Source organism: Halichoerus grypus, chromosome 9 (genome assembly GCF_964656455.1).
Source record: "Halichoerus grypus chromosome 9, mHalGry1.hap1.1, whole genome shotgun sequence".
Classification (NCBI taxonomy): domain Eukaryota; kingdom Metazoa; phylum Chordata; class Mammalia; order Carnivora; family Phocidae; genus Halichoerus; species Halichoerus grypus.
Genome location: NC_135720.1, coordinates 48,696,830 through 48,720,617, shown reverse-complemented (window position 1 = coordinate 48,720,617; position 23,788 = coordinate 48,696,830). Strand labels below are relative to the sequence as shown.

Below are 23,788 nucleotides of genomic sequence, written 5' to 3'. Positions count from 1 at the left end.
CCACTCTCTGAAACTTTTCTGTTCCCAATCTCTTTTCCTCAGACTGTGCTCTTTTCCAGAGAACGAATAAATGAAGACTGAAGTGTTAATAGTTGTTAATGTGTTAATTTGTTATTTGAAGTTTAACACGGTCTTATGGACATGCTATCTTAAAGGAATGGCTCCCCAGCCAGCACATCATTTAAGGTCCTTAAAATGACCTTGCTGATCAGTGTGTGAACTTTGCCCTGCTTGTGCCTCACATCCTGTGCCATCTTCTAAGATGTGAATCATCCATAACATTAATCTCTTGTGCTTACAGGCACCGAGAGACCAAGATACTCTCGTCTGGGGGAGGGGATACCTAAAGTTAAAATAGTCTTTAAACCACTCTACTTAAAGGCAAATATTCGTTATTTTCTCAGTAAAGGGCTTTCTAAGGCAAACGTTTCCTTAAATCCTAAGAATCAGTCATAGCCTTTTCTAGAAGAAGGGCTTGAAGGGTGCCTGAGAAGTTAAGATCAGCTCTGGGCATTTGCTGTGAAGTGTTTCAGCTGGCTCCTGCACCATCAGGACTGCTCATGATTTGATTGATAGGAATGGCAGAGAAATCCAGGAAAGTAAGACAATAGCTCCATCCCATAAGGCCTGAACATTTTCTTTCTGCTGCCACTTCCATTTTGGAGTGATTTGGGAAAAGCCACCTAAGTGGCTTAGTGTCTTGGTTTCCCTAGTGTTGTAAAGCATTGTCTGTATATCACATTATCTGAGGATTTGAAGAGATAATATAGAAAGAGGAATTAAAATGAACTCGGTCACTAGGAATTGCTCTTCTGATTCTGCCTTTACCCACTAGGTGAGATGCTGAATTTAAAGGCTTCATAAAATAAATTTTCTAAAGTAGAGTTGTTTCAGTGTAAATCACCCATTTTACCAATTGGAATCAAGTAGCTTCCGCTTAGGGTCCCCTTGGTGGAGGCACAGACAGGGTTAAAGCCGGGAGGGGACTTAGGGAGTTTCTAGAGAGGGAATTGCATAGCTCTTCTTAATCCTACACCTGCAGCACATTAGAGAAAGTGGCGTTAGTCAATCATGTACTGTTATTTTTACTTATGGTTGGGCAGTCCATGCCTGTAGGGGGTTCAAAACCTTCTTCCAAGCATTCTCCAGTTACGCTGTCACATGGGCCTCCCCCACAATTGCACACTGTAGGAAACAAAAACAAGAGGTTAGGGATTTGTTTCTTAATGCTTAAAATATGGCAATGTTTTCCTGGTTTCTAGAAATACTGGCTATCAGTATATAGTTCTTCCAACGGGGATTAATTATATTCTTCCACACGACGGTGTAGAGTCCGTGATCTAGAGATTATGACCCTCACCCAATTAAGCCCAGCCCAGGGAGATTTTCAAAGGCAGCCCTGGGGCAAAGTAAATCTGCATTTTCTAGGACTCCTCTCCCAACTTTCTGGGATTCTGACATGACTCTACAATTGCTTCAGTCCAAAAAGATCCTGGGAAGTTTCACAAAGTACAAAATGATCCCGGAACCCATCGTTCAACTGGAATCTGAGAGCCCTCCTTTCATCACAGACTGATTCTCCAGTTTAATCCAACTCCAGGGTTGATCATTGCCAGGTGTGAGGTAGGAACAGTGCAGCGGGAGGGAGGGAGGGAGGAGGCTCAAGAGCGATTTTTGGCTCCCACGGTGCTTGACCCTTGGCAAGGCTGACTCCAAACCTCCAAATGATAGCTATCAGTGGGATGACTAGCAATAATGTCGTGGAAAGAATCGGGAACATATTTACGTGAATTTAGAAGACCTGAGAGCCCATTATTAATCTACTGATGATTTTCAAGAATGCCTTTTGGAAAAAAAACAAAAACCCCGATCTTATCAGATTGTTCATTTTCCATTGAGTTTCTCAGTAGCAATTCATTTGTAATATTTAAAAAAGATTTCCTAAGCTATTTATGCTAGCCGTGAGCTGGAATAGTATTGTGAATTCTCCCCCACCTCTTAACTGTCTCTAAAGAATCATCATAAAAAATTAGCTTCATGAGGGACGTACATTTATTACATTTCAGCTGTGTAATGTTCCACAAAATGTAGATTTATTAAACAATTCAGCAAGATCATACTTTATTGCTTCTAACTTCGGCATCTTTTCTAAGAGTGACCTGCATCTATGTAGTTTAACGTGTTTAGTAAATGTTTTGAGAATTGGAGCATCAATGTCTAAGGCTTTGATTTTGCCAATACTCTTTCAGATGCCTGCCTGATTGGACACAGAACTCCTCTCTTGTCTCTGGTTTTATGCCTCAGTGCACTTGGCTTTCTTGTAGACATGTTCACTTTTATTGTGACTTCTGCAGCTCATATGTGCCTTCTTCTCAACTTTAAACTCTTTACTTCTTAAAATCTTTTCAGGTGGGAATCTGCTTCAGTGAGGGGATTCCAGTAGAAGCATGCCACAAGAATACAATGCCTCTTCCTCACCCTGTTCCCTCTCAGTCACAAAAGAGTAAGAAATATTCAGTCTCAACCTTCCTTTGCCCTGAGGAAGGCGATTTAACTTTATTTCTGAAGAGCTTCACTCTATGCAGCAAATGGATTAGAGAAATCATGAATAAAATTTGTACATTTTAGTCTAACTGAAGTTTAACCGGGAAGATTTCTTATACTGTCCCTGCAATATTTACCCTGACAATTTGAGGACATTGGGGGATGACTAAACTGTACCCTTGGCTTGCTAATCTATTTCACTAAGAAGTCAGTTTTACCAATCACAACTGGTAAAAGGGACATAGCTTCCAGAACAAGAAAACAGAGGTAAATCTTGCAAATTTTCATTCAAAATTCTGGTCAATGATACGTAATCCATGGAAGTCTGATTTACTTCTTTGATCAAAATCGGAAGAATATAAGATAAGGTGAAAGTTCATTTGTGTGACTGTCTCATGGTTTATCCTACCCATGAGCTAAGTTGTACCAGTAACCTTGATAAATCATCTACCCCTGGTGAGTTTGGGGTGCACATTCCTAAGAATGCACGTTGCCCTGCAAAAGTGACAAGGGGACACTTGCAGTATCTCCCCAACATCGATCCATCTAGATTCAGTGTACGTGCTGGCCACGATCTACAGTACCGTACCTGCACAGTTCTTGGCTATCCTGGCATCCCCATAGTAGCCAGGGGCACAGCGTTCACACCTGAATCCCGTGGTGTTGCGTAGGCAATTCCTACACTGGCCGGTGACCTCATCACAATCTTCAAAGATCAGGTTGGGATCTGAATTTCCACTGCAGTCACATTTCTTACAGGTGCTTCCAATCAGCAAGGGGTTTCCATAGTAACCGGGGGCACATCTGAGGCAGAAATCGCAGGTTAAAAATTTAGCAGCCATAGTTTTTCTTCTATCTTCTCTCCTGCCTAGAAGAAAGGTAGTGAATGTATGTGGATTGACCTCCCAGAATTTGTTCCTACTTTCCCATCTTCCTAATAGGGCCAGACTTTGTTTTTAAGGAACCACTCTTCCCTATTGTGTTGAAGCCCATTCGGTTTGGTCAGACCTCCAGATGCACAAATGTCTAGATACAACCAGCGTGTGGGCATTTTTGGTTACCTCAACAACTAGGGTATGTGGCTGGTATCTGATCGAGAGGTGCCAGATATGCTAAATGTACTGCAGGGGATGCACTACTAGGGCACAGCTAAAACTGGCCAAAATGTTAATATCTGCATTGAGAAACACTGGGATAAATCACCAACTGCCTTGCTATAGTGAATTGTTCAGAGAACCTAAACCTGAGCCAGTTAGTGCCTGGCATTGTCCTGGCTAAAGTAAGTTGGCTGAGAAGTGATTCATTCAGACTGTAGCTCAGGGCTCTTACTTGAGGGGTATGGGAAGACATTCTGTCCATCTGCAGGTGAATGAAGAGGCAGGCAGCACTCAGCTCTGGCAGCCATCTTGTGATGGAGGGAAGCCCGTGTGGAGACAAAGCAGATGGCAGGGCGGAGAGTACCACAGACAAATGAAATTGGAGCCCAGATGGCCATTATTGTGGACATTTTAATATGTGAGCCTACAGAGGCCAGACACCTAACTGCCTTTGTTGTGGGGGCAGAGCTGGTGTCTACGGTCATGCCAGCTGGGTTGCTAATGAGAGACTCCAGCTCATTTGGAGAGTAGAGGCCAAAATCCATCCAGCCTTTGCTGGGCTTGCCAAGCTGTGCCTTCTGGGTGGGGCTGCTTCTGCTCAGAGGAAGAAATGCTTTTCTCTACTTTTCCTGAAGGTGCCTTGTGGGTCAGTAGAGGCCCTACTGTGAGTGGTGGGACCGCAGGCCCCGACCAAGGGGGTAGCTGCTACTCAGCTCCCGTCAACTGTTTCCACACTGTAGCCGTGAGGGAATGGAGGATCTGCGTTGCCAGATGTTCCTATTTTTAAAACAAAAAAGTTGAAGTTTGGGTTTTTATCTGAAATCACTGTTTTTAAACTTTGGCTCAAATTTTATAAGAATACTCTGTGAGCCAAACTACACATGTTTTCTGGCTGGCAATAGCCTCCTCTTTGCTGTGACCCTAAACTAGTGTCAAGATTGGCCAACTGGAGCTGAAGATGCTTTGGGAGTGGCTGGAAAGAATGTGTAGTCACCCCTTCATGGAGCCGAAGGTCAGGTGCAGGAGTGGGTTCTGATGTGAGAGAGAAAAAGAAAGGGAGCCGACGGAGGTTTTTGTGATGATAGCAGAGGTGGGGGAAGGCGGGGCTGGCTTCAGATGCAGGGTGGACTGCGGGCTGGAATAGGGAGACCGGGCTGGGGTGTGGAGGTCCTGGGCTGGGACGTTGGACTTGGAGAGGAAAGCAGGAGAGGACTTTCCAAGGAAATCAGGAAGACCTGGCCAATGATAACAAGACATTACAATTTTTAAAAAAAGGATTTCATGATTCAGAATATTTGAAAAATAGAGAAATGAAAAAAAAATCACCTATAATCCCAAGATCCTAACAAAATCATTGTCCGACATTTTGCATACGTTCTTCTGGGCTTTATTCCTATGTCTCAGTGTTTTGGTGTAGTTGTAATCTTTATCCCCTCTACTTGCCTTGTATCCCATAGCTTCACTGAGGTGAGTTTATTTAGTTACCACAGACACCCAGGAGGTAGGCCACACAGGCCTGGCATGCTGAGGCTGAGAGGCTACTTTGGGTTTCCAGGCTCATATAGCAAGGAATTCACAGTGCAAGACCCAGACCTCTGACCCTGATGTTCTTTCCTTCACTCCACCCTGGACCACACTGCTGCTGCTATAAATGAATGAATGAATTCATCCAACAGAGGGACAATTCATGTCTATTTTATGTAAGGCGTGGAGAGACAGGAAGAGGAAAAACACACAGCCCATGCCCTGAAAGAACAGAAAGCGAATCAAGCACAATTATATGTAAAATCATGAATTCTAGAAATCGAGGTCCATGAAAAAGATAAGAATGAATGTAAGTGCCACACAACCCATGGAGAGACACCCCGCAGGAGGAAATGTTCAATGAGTTTTGTTATTCATACTCATGTCTTTGCACCTCTGATTTATAGGTTCTCTGGTTCCCAAGCCAGCACAAGTCATTCCTTACGGAGTGCATGGCTGGATTGAGTTGCTATCCTTCACTGCAGTTCACCAAACAGAGAGTATGAGACTCTTGGTCCCATTGAAATGGGACTCAGACCTGCCACCTCAAAGTAGAGTTGGGAATCCTGAGGCTGGGAGTGAAGGACCTTGCCCAAGCTCACAGAAGTCAGATGCCAGTTACTTTCTTTTTCTGTTGAATCCCACTGTATCTGACCTCCATAGGTCGTCTCTTGGTCTCCCACAAGAGAAAAACCAAATTCTCCATTCTGCAAGTCAGAATCTCAATCACAGGGACAATCTACTTTGTCTTTTGGTGGTCAGTTCAGAGGCAATTCTGAAGTCATAGCCCAAACTTCAACCCTACAGATTTTATAGAATAAGTATGCAAAGGTTTTTTTCCATAGTGCCCTATAATCCCTTACCTTTATAGACAAGAAAACTAAAGTGTGGAGAAGCTAAATAATTTGTTCGTTACTGCAGGGCTCAACCCTAACATCGGACTCCAAGTTTAATGCTCTTTGTATCCCGGGGCGCCTGGGTGGCTCAGTTGTTAGGTGTCTGCCTTCGGCTCAGGTCATGATCCCAGGGTCCTGGGATTGAGCCCCGCATCGGGTTCCCTACTCCACGGGAAGCCTGCTTCTCCCTCTCCCACTACCCCTGCTTGTGTTCCCTCTCTCGCTGTCTCTCTCTCTGTCAAATAAATAAATAAAATCTTAAAAAAAAAAATGCTCTTTATATCCCACAAGTCTGGCATTAAATGAATTAGCTAATTAATCAATTAGTGATTATAACAATTGAATAATGAAATGCTATCAATGTACCCAATTCCTGCCCTCAAATAACAAATAAAAAAGGTTCAAAAAGACCAGCAGTTGGAATTAGAGTGAGCACTGGAGCCTTGGTACCCAGTAGTCTGGTCCTATCTATTTTCTTCCCCCATTATCTCATTTCTAGCTTTATTAGTGACTTGATTCACTCATGGAAAATAGAGCTGATAAATTTACAGTGTAAACAAAAGAACTGTGGCCTATGAACATTGTCATTTCAGTTAGTGGTCATATTATTTGGGCAAAATAGGAAACAAAGAAATATGTTTTGGGGAAAAAAGATTTTGATCAAAAACTACTGTTCTGGGAATTTTTGGAGCTCTTTTTCTCTCCTCTGCTCTTTCTCTTTTGCTTCACTTCCTAGGGCCATACAGCTGTCACTGAGTACTTTTACCAAGGTTGCCAAAACTCCCAGGTGGCACAGAAGTCTTTCTGGGAGGGATGCCTTTCTATAGCCGTCATTGGGGTTAAATTAAACTCTGAAAAAACAAAAACAAAAACAAAAACACCTGTTACATCGTAGGTGCCATTATAAATGCTTTTTACTTCTCTATGAAAGACTGATAAATAAGGCTAGGAAAATGTACCCATTCAAGGTCACAGGGTAGGAATCCAGAACGGGGGCAAGGTAGAGAGTAGGGATCATAGAAGAATTCTATACAGATAACAGAGTTGATAGTGTAAGTTTGAAAAAACATGGTGCCTTCAGAAAGAATCAGACTAAACCCTGGAATCACAAGCCTCAATAAATGTTAGCTTTCTCTTCCTACTCCTCCCCTTCTTTATTCTTTTCTATCATCAAGGCCATCATCAACATCATTATCACTGTCATCATCATTATCTCTGATGATACTATATTCAGCCTTTCCTGTTAGGGTTTTAAGGTCCCCTTGGATTTGCTTTAATTTGCCCCATTCTTCCCTCTTGATCCTTAAGCAATAAGATCCACATGATAAATCCTCATACTGTCTTAGCATGTCTTTCACTCTACTGCAAAACTGAATGGATGAAGGAATATTATTAAAGCTGCTATGGGAGAGAATGTGGAATACTGAGGTATTGAGATCATACACATTTATGAACTGAAAACTCTGGATTGAACATCAAAGGTCCTGGGTTTTGGTTTTGGGTTTACCCCTAACCAATTGTGACTTAGATTAAGTCTAATGGATCTGGGTCTCAGGCTCCTCATCTTTATTTTTTATTTTTTTTATTTTTTTTATTTTTTATTTTTTCATATATTGCATTATTTGTTTCAGAGGTACAGATCTGAGATTCAACAGTCTTGCACAATTCACAGCGCTTACCAGAGCACATACCCTCCCCAGTGTCTATCACCCAGTCACCCCACCCTCCCTCCCTCCCACCCCACCCCCCACTCCAGCAACCATCAGTTTATTTCCTGAGATTAAGAATTCCTCATATCAGTGAGGTCATATGATACATGTCTTTCTCTGTTTGACTTATTTCGCTCAGCATAATACCCTCCAGTTCCATCCACGTCGTTGCAAATGGCAAGATCTCATTCCTTTTGATGGCTGCATAATATTCCATTGTATATATATACCACTTCTTCTTTTTTTTAAAAATTTTTTTATTGTTATGTTAATCCCCATACATTACATCATTAGTTTTAGATATAGTGTTCCATGATTCATTGTTTGTGCATAACACCCAGTGCTCCATGCAGAACGTGCCCTCCTCAATACCCATCACCAGGCTAACCCATCCTCCCACCCCCCTCCCCTCTAGAACCCTCAGTTTGTTTTTCAGAGTCCATCATCTCTCATGGTTCTTCTCCCCCTCCGATTTCCCCCCCTTCATTCTTCCCCTCCTGCTACATTCTTCTTCTTCTTTTTTTCTTTCTTAACATATATTGCATTATTTGTTTCAGAGGTACAGATCTGAGATTCAACAGTCTTGCACAATTCACAGCGCTTACCAGAGCACATACCCTCCCCAGTGTCCATCACCCAGTCACCCCATCCCTCCCACCCCACCCCCCCACTCCAGCAACCCTCAGTTTGTTTCCTGAGATTAAGAATTCCTCATATCAGTGAGGTCATATGATACATGTCTTTCTCTGTTTGACTTATTTCGCTCAGCATAATACCCTCCAGTTCCATCCACGTCGTTGCAAATGGCAAGATCTCATTCCTTTTGATGGCTGCATAATATTCCATTGTATATATATACCACATCTTCTTTATCCATTCATCTGTTGATGGACATCTTGGCTCTTTCCACAGTTTGGCTATTGTGGACATTGCTGCTATAAACATCGGGGTGCACGTACCCTTTCGGGTCCCTACTTTTGTATCTTTGGGGTAAATACCCAGGAGTGCAATTGCTGGATCATATGGTAGCTCTATTTTCAACTTTTTGAGGAACCTCCATACTGTTTTCCAGAGTGGCTGCACCAGCTTGCATTCCCACCAACAGTGTAGGAGGGTTCCCCTTTCTCCGCATCCCCGCCAACATCTGTCATTTCCTGACTTGTTAATTTTAGCCATTCTGACTGGGGTGAGGTGGTATCTCATTGAGGTTTTGATTTGGATTTCCCTGATGCCGAGCGATATTGAACACTTTTTCATGTGTCTGTTGGCCATTTGGATGTCTTCTTTGGAAAAATGTCTGTTCATGTCTTCTGCCCATTTCTTGATTGGATTCTTTGTTCTTTTGGTGTTGAGTTTGATGAGTTCTTTATAGATTTTGGATACTAGCCCTTTATCTGATATGTCATTTGCAAATATCTTCTCCCATTCTGTCAGTTGTCTTTTGGTTTTGTTGACTGTTTCCTTTGCTGTGCAAAAGCTTTTTATCTTGATGAAGTCCCAATAGTTCATTTTTGCCCTTGCTTCCCTTGCCTTTGGCGATGTTTCTAGGAAGAAGTTGCTGTGGCTGAGGTCGAAGAGGTTGCTGCCTGTGTTCTCCGTTAGGATTTTGATGGACTCCTGTCTCACATTGAGGTCTTTCAACCATTTGGAGTCTATTTTTGTGTGTGATGTAAGGAAATGGTCCAGTTTCATTCTTCTGCATGTGGCTGTCCAATTTTCCCAACACCATTTGTTGAAGAGACTGTCTTTTTTCCATTGGACATTCTTTCCTGCTTTGTCAAAGATTAGTTGACCATAGAGTTGAGGGTCCATTTCTGGGCTCTCTATTCTGTTCCATTGATCTATGTGCCTGTTTTTGTGCCAGTACCATACTGACTTGATGATGACAGCTTTGTAATAGAGCTGGAAGTCCGGAATTGTGATGCCGCCAGCTTTGCTTTTCTTTTTCAACATTCCTCTGGCTATGCGGGTTCTTTTCTGGTTCCATACAAATTTTAGGATTATTTGTTCCATTTCTTTGAAAAAAGTGGATGGTATTTTCATGGGGATTGCATTGAATGTGTAGATTGCTCTAGGTAGCATTGACATATTCACAATGTTTGTTCTTCCAATCCATGAGCATGGAACGTTTTTCCATTTCTTTGTGTCTTCCTCAATTTCTTTCACGAGTATTTTATAGTTTTCTGAGTACAGATCCTTTGCCTCTTTGGTTAGATTTATGCCTAGGTATCTTATGGTTTTGGGTGCAATTGTAAATGGGATCGACTCCTTAATTTCTCTTTCTTCTGTCTTGTTGTTGGTGTATAGGAATGCCACTGACTTCTGTGCATTGATTTTATATCCTGCCACTTGACTGAATTCCTGTATGAGTTCTAGCAGTTTTGGGGTGGAGTCTTTGGGATTTTCCACATAAAGTATCATATCATCTGCAAAGAGTGAGAGTTTGACTTCTTCTTTTCCAATTTGGATGCCTTTGATTTCTTTTTGTTGTCTGATTGCTGTGGCTAGGACTTCCAATACTATGTTGAATAGCAGTGGTGATAGTGGACATCCCTGCCGCGTTCCTGACCTTAGGGGGAAAGCTCTCAGTTTTTCCCCATTGAGAATGATATTTGCTGTAGGTTTTTCATAGATGGCTTTTATGATATTGAGGTAAGTACCCTCTATGCCTATACTCTGAAGAGTTTTGATCAAGAAAGGATGCTGTACTTTGTCAAATGCTTTTTCTGCATCTATTGAGAGGATCATATGATTCTTGTTCTTTCTTTTGTTAATGTATTGTATCACGTTGATTGATTTGCGGATGTTGAACCAACCTTGCAGCCCAGGGATAAATCCCACTTGGTCGTGGTGAATAATCCTTTTAATGTACTGTTGGATCCTATTGGCTAGTATTTTGGTGAGAATTTTTGCATCCATGTTCATCAGGGATATTGGTCTGTAATTCTCCTTTTTGATGGGGTCTTTGTCTGGTTTTGGGATCAAGGTAATGCTGGCCTCATAAAATGAGTTTGGAAGTTTTCCTTCCATTTCTATTTTTTGGAACAGTTTCAGAAGAATGGGTATTAATTCTTCTTGAAATGTTTGGTAGAATTCCCCTGGGAAGCCATCTGGCCCTGGGCTTTTGTGTTTTGGGAGATTTTTGATGACTGCTTCAATTTCCTTAGTGGTTATAGGTCTGTTCAGGTTTTCTATTTCTTCCTGGTTCAGTTTTGGTAGTTGATACATCTCTAGGAATGCATCCATTACTTCCAGGTTATCTAATTTGCTGGCATAGAGTTGCTCATAATATGTTCTTATAATTGTTTGTATTTCTTTGGTGTTGGTTGTGATCTCTCCTCTTTCATTCATGATTTTGTTGATTTGGGTCATTTCTCTTTTCTTTTTGATAAGTCTGGCCAGGGGTTTATCAATCTTGTTAATTCTTTCAAAGAACCAGCTCCTAGTTTCGTTGATCTGTTCTACTGTTCTTTTGGTTTCTATTTCATTGATTTCTGCTCTGATCTTTATTATTTCTCTTCTCCTGCTGGGTTTAGGCTTTATTTGCTGTTCTTTCTCCAGCTCCTTTAGGTGTAGGGTTAGGTTGTGTACTTGAGACCTTTCTTGTTTCTTGAGAAAGGCTTGTATTGCTATATACTTTCCTCTTAGGACTGCCTTTGCTGTATCCCAAAGATTTTGAATAGTTGTGTTTTCATTTTCATTGGTTTCCATGAATTTTTTTAATTCTTCTTTAATTTCCTGCTTGACCCATTCATTCTTCAGTAGGATGCTCTTTAGCCTCCATGTGTTTGAGTTCTTTCCGGCTTTCCTCTTGTGATTGAGTTCTAGTTTCAAAGCATTGTGGTTTGAAAATATGCAGGGGATGATCCCAATCTTCTGGTACCAGTTGAGACCTGATTTATGACCTAGGATGTGATCTATTCTGGAGAATGTTCCATGGGCACTAGAGAAGAATGTGTATTCCATTGCTTTGGGATGGAATGTTCTGAATATGTCTGTGAAGTCCATTTGGTCCAGTGTGTCATTTAAAGTCTTTATTTCCTTGTTGATTTTTTGCTTAGACGATCTGTCCATTTCAGTGAGGGGGGTGTTAAAGTCCCCCACTATTATTGTATTGTTGTCAATGTGTTTCTTTGCTTTTGTTATTAATTGCCTTATATAATTGGCTGCTCCCATGTTAGGGGCATAGATATTTACAATTGTTAGATCTTCTTGTTGGATAGACCCTTTAAGTATGATATAGTGTCCTTCCTCATCTCTTATTTCAGTCTTTGGTTTAAAATCTAATTTGTCTGATATAAGGATTGCCACCCCAGCTTTCTTTTGGTGTCCATTAGCATGGTAAATGGTTTTCCACCCCCTCACTTTCAATCTGGGGGTGTCTTTGGGTCTAAAATGAGTCTCTTGCAGACAGCATATTGATGGGTTTTGTTTTTTAATCCAATCTGATAGCCTGCGTCTTTTGATTGGGGCATTTAGCCCATTTACATTCAGGGTAACTATTGAAAGATAGGAATTTAGTGCCATTGTATTGCCTGTAAAGTGACTGTTACTGTATATTGTTTGTGTTCCTTTCTGGTCTATGTTGCTTTTAGGCTCTCTCTTTGCTTAGAGGACCCCTTTCAATATTTGTTGTAGGGCTGGTTTCGTGTTTGCAAATTCCTTTAGTTTTTGTTTGTCCTGGAAGCTTTTTATCTCTCCTTCAATTTTCAATGACAGCCTAGCTGGATATAGTATTCTTGGCTGCATATTTTTCTCATTTAATGCTCTGAATATGTCCTGCCAGTCCTTTCTGGCCTGCCAGGTCTCTGTGGATAAGTCTGTTGCCAATCTAATGTTTCTACCATTGTAGGTTACATATCTCTTCTCCCGAGCTGCTTTCAGGATTTTCTCTTTGTCTCTGAGACTCGTAAGTTTTACTATTAGATGTCGGGGTGTTGACCTATTTTTATTGATTTTGAGAGGGGTTCTCTGTGCTTCCTGGATTTTGATGCCTGTTTCCTTCCCCAAATTAGGGAAGTTCTCTGCTATAATTTGCTCCATTATACCTTCTGCCCCTCTCTCTCTTTCTTCTTCTTCTGGGATCCCAATTATTCTAATGTTGTTTCGTCTTATGGTATCGTTTATCTCTCGAATTCTGCCCTCGTGATCCAGTAGTTGTTTATCTCTCTTTTTCTCAGCTTCTTTATTTTCCATCATTTGGTCTTCTATCTCACTGATTCTTTCTTCTGCCTCATTTATCCTAGCAGTTAGCACCCCCATATTTGATTGCACCTCATTAATAGCCTTTTTGATTTCTACTTGGTTAGATTTTAGTTCTTTTACTTCTCCAGAAAGGGTTTCTCTAATAACTTCCATGCTTTTTTCAAGCCCAGCTAGTATCTTTAAAGTGATGATTCTGAACTCTAGATCTGACATCGTACTAATGTCCGTATTGAGTAGGTCCCTGGCAGTTGGTACTACCTCTTGTTCTTTTTGTTGAGGTGATTCTTTCCATCTTGTCATTTTGTGCAGAGGAGAATAGATTAATGAGAGAACAAAATGCTAGCAGGGTAACAACGTCCCCAGAAAATATACTCTAAACAAATCAGAAAAGACCTGAAGCAGTGGGAAAAGAAAGGGAAAGAGAGAAAAAAGAAAAAGAAAAAGATAAAGATAAAGATAAAAAGAAACAAAAACAGAAAACAAAACAAAAAAAAACCAGAATGTGATCAAATATGATCAGGCTGGTATATAGATCAGTGCCACACACTAGATTTTGGGTGTATTTTGGTCTGTTAGAAGAAAGTGCCTCCCAAAATTTTAAAGAAAGAAAAATTTATATATGTACAAAAATAAGGGTTGATATGATGAAGGGATGGAATATGACTGTAAAGATGGAAATCATAAAAAATTTTATAAAAGGAATTGATAAGAAGTTGTTTGAAAAAAGAAAGAAGAGGATTTAAAAAAAGAAAAAAGAAAAAAAAAGGGAGAGAATGTGATCAGGCAGGGGAGTAGAAAAAAACCATATACTAGAGATTTAGGGTATATTTTGATCTGTTAGAAGAAACTATCTCAAAATTTTAGAGAGAACAACTTATATATATATGCCAAAAATACGGGTAACTACTATGAAGGGATAGAATATGACTCTAAAAATGAAAAATAAAAATGTTTTTAAAAAAAAGGGATTGATAAGATGTTGGTTGAAAAAGGGAAAAAGAAAAATTCAAAAAAAAAAAAAGACAGTTAAAAAAAATTAACTTTGAAAGACTAAAGAATTATGGTAAAAAAGGCATGAATTCTATGTGCAGTAGTCCCCTAGCGCTGGAGTTCTCCCGTTCTCACTGATCGGTAAACTTGGTCTTGGCTGGCTGTTCTCGCTGATCTTCTGGGGGAGGGGCCTGTTGCCGTGGTTCCCAAATGTCTTTGCCGGAGGCGGAATTGCCCCGCCCTTGCCCCGTCTGGGCTAAGTAATCTGCTCGGGTTTGCTCTCGGGAGCTTTTGTTCCCTGCAGCTTTTGTTCCCTGCAAGCTTTCCGTACAGCTTTGGAGGCGGAGAGTGAAAATGGCGGCCTCCCAATCTCCGCCTCGGAGGAGCTGAGAACTCAGGGCCCCGCTCCTCAGTGCGCCCCCAGAGAAAAGCCGTCAGTCACTCCCGTCTCCCCGGTCTCCGGCCGCACTCCGTGCTCACCCGGCCTGTGACCGCGCGTTTCTATCTCTGGCACCCAACCCTGTGTGGAGTCTCCAACCCAGCTGATCCCTGTGCTGCGCTCCCATGCCGCTCCTCCCGGGGGAAGAAGGTGAGTCTCCCCGGATCTGCCGCTTGTTGGGTCCCTGCTGGAGGAGCAGTGGCCTGACTGTGCTGCAGATCACCGTTTATGGCAACCCCGAGCTGAGAGCCTGCGCCTGGGCTCCGTCTCTGCAGCCGGCTTCCCTGCTCCGATCCCTGGGAGCTCTGCCGCACTCAGGCACCCCCGGTCTTTCTGTGACCCCGAGGGTCCTGAGACCACACTGTCCCACGAGGGTTCCACCCCCCACTTAGCCACCGGAGTGACGTCCCTCAGCGGAGCAGACTTCTAAAAGTTCCGATTTTGTGCTCCACGGCTCTATCACTTGCCAGAAGCGGCCGATGGAGGCCCCTCCCCCGCCGTCTATCCTCCCGAATATCGCCTCGGATTCACTTCTCCGCATGTCCTACCTTCCAGAAAGTGGTCGCTTTTCTGTTCAGAGAGTTGTTGCTATTCTTTTCTTCGATCTCCTGTTGAGTTTGTAGGTGTTCAGAATGGTTTGATCCCTGTCCAGCTGAATTCCTGAGAGGAGACGAAATCCAGGTCTCCTACTCCTCCGCCATCTTGCTCCGCCCCAGGCTCCTCATCTTTAAAAGGTACTACTTAGGAGTGCCTGGGTGGCTCAGTCAGTTGAGTATCCGACTCTTGATTTCCACTCAGGTCATGATCTCAGGGTCATGAGATTGAGCCCGGCATCAGGCTCTGTGCTGAGCATGGAGCCTGCTTAAGATTCTTTCTTCCTCTCCCTCTACCCCTCCCCCCGCCCCAGCTCATGCTCATGTGCTCTCTCTCTCTCTTACAAAAAATAAGGTAAAAAAATAATATGTACTACTTAGAGCAGATGGAAAGTCACACTGGGATGAGAATAAAAATTGCAAAATTCCTGTCTATAAGGCCTGCACATTTTATAATTATTTGCATCAGGTGATAACTTCCATTTGCAACCTCTATTCAGCCAGAGGGCCGTGTTTTGACTCACTCAGTTCAGTGTCACCTCTTCCATTTTCCTGGCATGAGGAGGAGTGGAGTGGGGGATCAAACCAGGCAAGCAATGACTGACTCTCATCACTACAGGTACCTTTTTAAAGGAACATTAGCAGTACTGTTATTGTCTTTTCATTAAAAAAAAAAGAGGTATTACTTAAATATAACGGAGTGTCTACCATGTTTCAGATACCGTGATGGGGGAAGAACAGCAGAGAGATGAATGAGATGCTACTTCTGCTGAGGAATTCCTACTTTAATAGTAGAGACTGAAAAAAAACCCCAAATGTGTGATTGTGAGCATGTGGCTTAATCTCTCTGTCTCTCACTTTCCTCCTCTATAAATAAGGATGAAAATGGTATCTCATAGGATTTTTTTTTTTTAAGGTTTAAATGTGTCATTGTATGTGAAGTGCTTACAATAGCTATGTGGCACCAGTAAGCACTCCATCAATGTTACTATTTTTGTCATCATTGTCACAGTCATCATCTTAACACAAGACAACGTGGTGAGCTCTATAGTTGATCTGGTGGATTTGGGGGGCCGCAGCTCCCACATGCAGAAGTTAAAGTGTGAGGTGGGGAAAAGGACTTTGGGAAAGAGCCAGCCAGGGGCCAGGGCAGGCTAAAAAAGATGGACCTCATTGTAAAAACAAGGGTGTTTGCACTGTTTTACATGGTACAGTAAGAGGTTAACGTTTTGTGCTTTAGATCAATGTTTCTCAAACTTGTGTGCAGCATGGATCCCTGTGAAAGGAAAAACAGTCTCATAGAATACCTCTCCTAGTGTTCATCTAAATTATCTTTAAATCTTTAAATAGTTCGAACATAAAACTAGGCAGAAACTAGTTATACCTATGGCTTTTATACATTTTGAAAACCAAAATAAATTTTACAAATAAAACACAAACAAAACTGTGAAACTAATGAATTCAAAGTAATAGTATCAATTCAAGACAATGGATGATGTTTTCTTGTTGCAACTGAAGGGCTACTTGCAACATGACATGGTAGAGGATTATGTGAGCTCAGCATCCATGTCCTGCCATGTGCTAGGTGATGACTCAGTTTGCTTTGATGTCATGCCATTTGACCTCCAATTGTCTGTAATGTGTCATTGACACACCCCTGGCTGTTACTTTCTCCTCTGCTCTGAGGCAGATCTCCCTTTATTATAAAGTGGTCCTACGGAAAGTCCAGACGTGTTTCAGGTAACTTTTTCCTCAAGATTATCATTGAAATTAAACACAAAATTAAGAAAATATTCACTGGGAACTCATGAACCTCCATGAATATCTGTGTCCAAGGTCACAAATACATTGAAAATATAGATTCGATGAAGCTTACTGCGACAGTTTAACAACCTGGCTGTTAAACTCAAAACAAAACTAAACCTCTGCCAGTCCCAAGGTCAAACACAAAACAAAAGCAGTGAAGGTTACCCCCTTCCCAATGACCCAGCCCTCTCTGTGGGAAAGCGATCACTCCTTGCACTGCCCTCTTGAAGAGGTTTTGCTTGTCCTTCTATCAGGCTTTCCTTTCTTCCCTTGTGATGAATGGTGTTTGGGTTTGTTTCCTGCTCTAGCCTTGACTTTCACTGAGGACAAGAGACCATGTCTTAGATGTATCATATCCCTATCCCCTCCACCAATCTGCTGGAAAAACAAGGGTGTTTGAGATGTTTTACATGGTACAGTAGGAGGTTCATATTTTATGCTTTAGACCAATGTTTCTCAAACTTGTGTGCAGTATGGATCCCTGTGATTTCCATTTTGAGGAAGAGTCCCCTGGATGGTAAGGTCAATTTTTTGTGTAAAAGGCCTCAGTTCATTCTCTTTAAAACAGCAGGGTGTGAGGAAGGGTGGACGGAAGAGAGGAGATGAAGCCGAGAAAGTTGCTCAGAGCGATCCTCCCCCAATGCCGATGACAGGCCTTTGAAGGACGCTTATTTCCTGCACATCTGTTGCTGCAGCCTCCAGTCAAAGGGGATCGAGGAGCAGGTTCACTGTGCTTCTCCTGAATATCAGAGACTCATCTACTTCATTAATTGTCAAAGTTTAAAACAGAAGACCTTTGGGAAGACGTTTAGGAAAAACAGTATGGGCACAGGGAAAGAATCCAGATTTTTCAGCCAAAATGTATGAATCCTGGCCCTTGCCCCCCCCCCCCCCCCACTTAGCAGTGTTGTGACTGTGGACCAGGCCCATCACCTCCCTTAGCCTCAGTTTCCTTATCTGCAATATGACAGAATAACACCTGCTCTCAGGGCGGTCGTCAGGCTGAGAGATGAGGAATGTAAAGCAGGGAGGACACAGGAGATAAACAACAAAGGGCACTATCTAGTTCAAAGCTATCATTTCTGGCTAAAGAAACTGCGATTCAGGGAAACGAGCCAACTTCTCCCAGGCACACATTATACCAGGGGGTGGGAACTGGACAATGGCCAAAGTGACTCCTACCGTCACCAGGCAATTTTTATCGAGCATTAAGTGCCGCGTGCCATACTAAATACCTCACAGTATCACTCCATGACCGCCCGAGGAGGTGAGCATTTTCATTTTCTCCATTTTGGAGATGTGGAAATTGGCACTTAGAGCTCAAATAACTCGCTCAGGAGGATCCCCAAGGGCTGGAGCTGATACAAACTCGGCCAGGCTGAAGCGACATTTCCTCAATATTTGACAACTAGTGCTCTCCCCTTGACCCTACTGTTCCACCAGATCTGACCAAGCCTTACAGGGCAATGGCAGGGCCAGGAGCCTTCAATGTGCACCAGGAGGCTTATCATCTACCATCCCACATCTGAGGCAGGCATGCTGTCCTGTGCTGGGCCCCCTGCTCTCACTGACAGAACCTGGATCTGCATCCTGGTGCAACTTTGCAGGACTGAGCCCGGAGGGACAAAGATGACTTCACTTCTGGGAGGCCTTGCATGTGGTCAGCAGTCCATCCCAGGGGCCGTCGAACACCCATTAGCTGATAATACTGCCCAATCTCTGTCAGACTAAATGGACTTCAACCTCAGTCACTGAGGACAAAAAGTTCCATCCCTGGCTGATGAACGGTCCTCTCTGATTCACACGGAGCCAGAAAGTGAGTAAGTCAGGGGTCTCATATTACTGGGTCCCGGAGTAAGAAAATATGGAATGAGTGTGTCACAAACATTAATTAACCAAATCTCTATTTGTCCCTCTCGAAGGATGAAATTCATATGCACCATGGGCCTTCACTTTCCCTCTTCCCTCATAGCAAAAAAAGAGAAAAATCCCTTAAAAAAATCTTCAGTGAAGGAATTATCTACGATTTGTACATTTAATAATCATAATAGCAATGCCCTCCGAGTATAGAGATTTTCTCTGCACCATAGACACTGTGGCTTTTTAAAAAGGGTTCCAGAACGACTCTTTGAGAGGTAGAGGGTGTTTTCTGAGGAAGTGAGATGGCATATCATTCAAGGTTGACATTTGGAGTCCCAGGCTTTTATGCCCACATTTGGGGCAGTGGGAGTACGCCACTGGGAGGTGAGCATGTGTAGATGTTGGACCAGAGGCTTGAGAAGTCCCCTGGTCATTCCCTCCCTGTCTTTACGGCACCCACATCATCTCGCTGCCCAACCACATGGAGAGGCTGATGTTAATGCCATTTCTGTTAAAAATAAGAAGACCTTTCTGTGAGACTCTTTTAGCAAAAGCCATTTGATTTGAGAAAATTGAGTAACTGACAGGTGGGGAGGATGGGAAATGTCTTGCCAGGAAATCATGCAGTGGGAAGCTCACATCTTTAGTCGCCAAAGTCTTTCTTATTTGAGCAAAGCCCAGAGCAACTTTAAAAAAGGATGTTAGGTGTAAATACAGATAGAGATTCAGAAAATCCAAACTCTCATGAAATTTGTTTACTTTTCAGGGGAGGAGATGGTATGAAGAATGGACTAAATAATAGGTTCGTGCCTTTGTTAGTGTATTGCTTTACTGACTGATAGAGGATTCTCCCCCACCTATTTTTTCTATTGAGGAAGTCTCTCTATTAATTACTGGCTCCCAGTGATGGAGAGAGAGAGGAGTGTTACCAAAACCATCTAGAGAATCTTTCAAAATATACATATTCATTTTCCTCTTCACCTGACCATTTATCCTGATCTGGACCCATGGGGAGCATATTGTCCCAGCTCTATCTGGGGCATGGGATTTAGGAAAGCCTCCCAAAGGGTTCTGAAATGTAGTCCCCACGCTGTCATCTTAAGACCCAGTGAATGGGAGCATGGCAGAGCTGATGAGTGCAAGAAACAGAAAGTTTCCTTTGACCCACACAGAAAATAGTGAATTATATTAGCCTACCTTTCACAGTTAGGTCCAGCATAGTTTTCTTTACAAATACACCGAACGGCTCCGTTTTTTCTATAGCAGGATTCTGCAAAACTAGAATTATAAGAGAATATTAGAAGTCAATTCCACACATCACTGAAAAGATTGTCTTAACTTTTGATTCAGTCATCTCTACCTTGGTCTCAGTCAAGTTCTAATGGGTGTCATCATTTGCTTTACTTAAATCAAATCTTCTTCCTTTCAGGAAAGTTTAGACTAGCAGGCCCAGACAGAAAATGCCAAAATGCTCATCCACTGGTGAGACCATTTCCCAGATCCACTTACTTATTTTGCCATAGAGGCACTTAATTATTTTTATTTGAAGCAGTGGGAATTTCTAGAATATTTAATGCAAGTCTAAAACACATACTTCAAAGCCAGAAATAAAATAATCAAGTTATTTTATATGTTACCTGTGATTTTGATGAAATGAGAATTTCTTTATTCTCACCATTTTCTGTATATACATTTGAAAGTCGCTCCCTTTTTTTCTGCACTAGATCTCTTCCACTCTTCAAGGTCATGAACCACCTCTAAACTGTACTCTATAATCCCCACTGAACCCAGTTTCTTTGTTGGTACCTTAAAGGTTGGGAATAAAGGGTGCAGGGACTGACTCTTTTGATCAAAGTCACAAAACAAGTACACAAGCAATAAATAGGACCCATAGGAAAAGGATTCTTGTCCATAGAAACCCTTCTCTTGATTACTGTGGTTTTTGTTGTTGTTGTTTGGTTGGTTGGATTTTTTTAGATAATAAAAATATGCACACAGGACAGAAAAGCAATAAAAATATTGTTCAACTATTAAGGCAGGGGAAATGGAATATAAATCTTCACATGTTTGGAAAATTCTACATTGACACATAAATCCATCTATATGGGGGTGTGTGAAAAATTTTAAAGACTTACAAATTAATTGGCTTAGGTATTGTGCCATCAATGGAGTCTGACCTGCTGCTCTCTCACTCCTGCATGTATTAGCAATTTTACCCTGATGGTCTTTGGAGGGAAGCAAATGGATGTGTTTGCTTTGTTTGAAGACATTTATAAAATCAGTCAGAAAACAATATATACTTTGCCGTGAAAGGCAATAGCCACAATTTATTTTTTCTATCAGTTTGGCTAAAAACATTTCAGCAAAATTACACTTCTTTAGCCTTTATTCTTCATTTTGCTTGTTCTTATTGTTTAGCCCACTTCAAAAAAACACTGTCAGTAAAGAGTCCAGAACGTGGACAAACCCTCATGCATGTTTCTTTGAAGATGTTTCTCCCAGCAGCCTGCCCACAGCTTGAAGGACTGAAGCATCTGCCTGTGTCTGGAGTCGTCTGCCTTTAGCTAATGTCCTGCTGCTTCAAACAGATGACATTTTCCTTAATTGGAGTGATTACCGTAGCTACTAGTAGATGGGGAGGATGTCTGGCCAACTCCAAAATAAATAAATGAACTCTGTGCAAATTGTTCCTGGGAATAGCTGTGTGACCACTGGTCTCAGTGGAGGGGGACTCAGAGGCAATGCCAACCATTGAGATTCCTTTTTTGTTTTTTTATCAGCATTAATTGTTTATATTTTGCTTAGGGTAAAGTCTGTTTTTGGCTAGGGAAATGAAAACATGGAATCTTTCTCAGCCCACATTAACAACCATGGAACCCTCTCCAAGTGGAAGGGAGCCTTTTGTTCTTGGAAACCTTTATGGAACCTAAAGAAAAATAGACTCAACACTGTTTGCTTGCTTACCTCCCTCAAGCATAATTTTGTTGCTTTCTGACGTGGCTATTGTAACTGGAAATCCAAATCCTGGTCTGGAGGCTCAACTAAAGGATCTCTCAAAGCATAATTTGGATTCCATATTAGGTGACTTTGTGAGCTCAAATAAAAGTCCTGGCACTTTAATTTTTATAGAAAGTAACCATATGAATTTTTAAAAAGCTGAAAGAGGCAATGGGTATTTGATTTTTGATAAGATATTTGAAAATAGTTAACTAAGTCAGTAATAAAGCCATATCAAAGGCTAGAACCTTATAAGATCCAGGCAAATTTGACCTGTTCTGTGACCACAGATTACACCTGCCCCCATACCCCCATCCCAACCTCCCTATTGGTAGCCAGTTTCTTTCCCCAAGGGACTAAGGAAGTAGGACTGTTGCCACCTCAGAGAAAGCAGGTCTCTCCTAGTTCCTCCACACTCCCACATAATGTTCTTTACTTATATGTGGGGGTATTTTTCTTTTGTGTCAATTTTCAGCAGGCTTTTCAACTTTAAATGTGTACTGTTAGAGACCTCAGTTTCCGTATCTGTGAATATGTACCTAACTGCAGAGCACATTCCCTGAGACCTTCAACTGTCCTTTGAACCCAGATCTGCTCACACACCCAAAGAGCATGAGTGGGAATGGTGATCCAATAGAAACTGTTTCCTCCTTCAAGGGAAGCTCATCACCCAATTGGCAATTTCTCCCTTATTTATCTATTTGAAAGATCCTTCAGAAGAGCTTCTTGATCAACTGAAATACTGGATAACCTAGCTGAAAAGGTGAAACAGTCATTTGCTTTAGGAGCTTCAAAATGCTGCTGTATTTTGACCTATTTTAATGAAGGCAGGGCATTTTGATTGTTTTGTTCATTGCTGTGACTGGCGACTAGTAGTATATGACTGGCACGTAATAAGTGCTTGATAAATATTTGTTGATTGCATGTAGACAAAACTTCTCAGTCTATAGGAATTAGGTTCCAAAATTTCTTATCTCAAGACAGTAAAGTTAAAATTTAGGTAAGAAAGTCTTGTCATATTGATGTGGAAATGCTGGGGTTTGGAGTGAACGGTCAAGAAAGAATTCTTGAGACGTCTTTGGTGCAAATAGGTAGTTTTATTAAAGCACGGGGACAGGACCTGTGGGCAGAAAGAGCGGCACTGGGGTTGTGATGGTTGACTAATTATATACTTTCAAGTTGGGAGGGGGTTAGGGACAGCACAAGCCTCCAAGGAATTTTGGAAACAAGGTTTCCAGGACCCTGAGGGGGCTAGCTATTGTTAGGAAAAGGTCATTTATTACTGTTTAGTAAACCCTCAGTCATGAGACCCTTCGGATGTATATCAGTGGGCCATCTGCTTGGAGGATGATTGCCAAGATGTATCTTGGGGGTAGAGATTAAGGAAGTTTTGAAAGTAATTTCTGTATGTTTAAAGCAGATTCACAGGATCCTGAGGGGTCAGGATAATGTTAAGCTAAGACTGAATTTTGTTTGCCTTTAGGAACGTGTCAACATCAAGGCAGCTGAGCTCTCAGAGGAAGGTCACTCTGGTTTCAAGGACTTGTCAGTGGGCTGTAAGTAGTATGGAAATTTAATTTTTCTTTTGCCTTTGTTTCCCACATCAACATGAATGGGGCAAAAAGTGCAAAAGCCAGACAATACAATTTAGAGGATTGCCTTTCTAATTCATCTTTAGTTTCAAAAGAAACTGCAGCTCAGAGCTTATAAACCTGCTTTGAGCAAATGATGCTACATAGCATCTTCGTTTATATCGGAGAATGAGGGGCACCTCTTATTGGCAAGTTGGCGGTAGGTATATTTAACAAAATAACTATAGCGTGGCCAGAGAGCGGTATGCTGAACATCTCATCAGATATGGTCAGAACTAATGTTTGAGAGTAGAATATTAATGAACGATTAAAGAATATACCTAGATGAGACAAAGGGAGCTCATAAATCAGGACACACCTGGGTGAATATAACAAAATTTAATGTTTGAGGTTTCTACTCTCCCTCTCAATACCATCCATTTTACACACATTGTTGATACCATGGGACATGAAAAATCCAAAGTAAGGACTGAAGCGGTTTAGTGGTTTCTAAAGAAAAATGGGGGCTGTAAAACATTTGACTTCTTCACTGACAG

General features: G+C 41.8%; 1 protein-coding gene across 3 annotated transcripts in view; it reads right to left on the bottom strand.

Annotated features, from left to right (window-relative positions):
• LAMA4 (laminin subunit alpha 4) overlaps positions 1 to 23,788 on the bottom strand; it is a 153,046-nt gene that overhangs the window by 82,661 nt on the left and 46,597 nt on the right. For 2 of the 3 annotated variants that reach the window (XM_078054852.1, XM_078054850.1), the window contains 3 exons: positions 19,861 to 19,941; positions 3,134 to 3,348; positions 1,090 to 1,185 (listed from right to left, as the gene is read on the bottom strand). In XM_078054852.1, coding sequence (XP_077910978.1) covers positions 1,090 to 1,185; positions 3,134 to 3,348; positions 19,861 to 19,941 — 392 coding nt within the window. The remainder of the gene's footprint in view (positions 1 to 1,089; positions 1,186 to 3,133; positions 3,349 to 19,860; positions 19,942 to 23,788) is intronic. The other variant, XM_078054851.1, reaches the window with a different exon arrangement.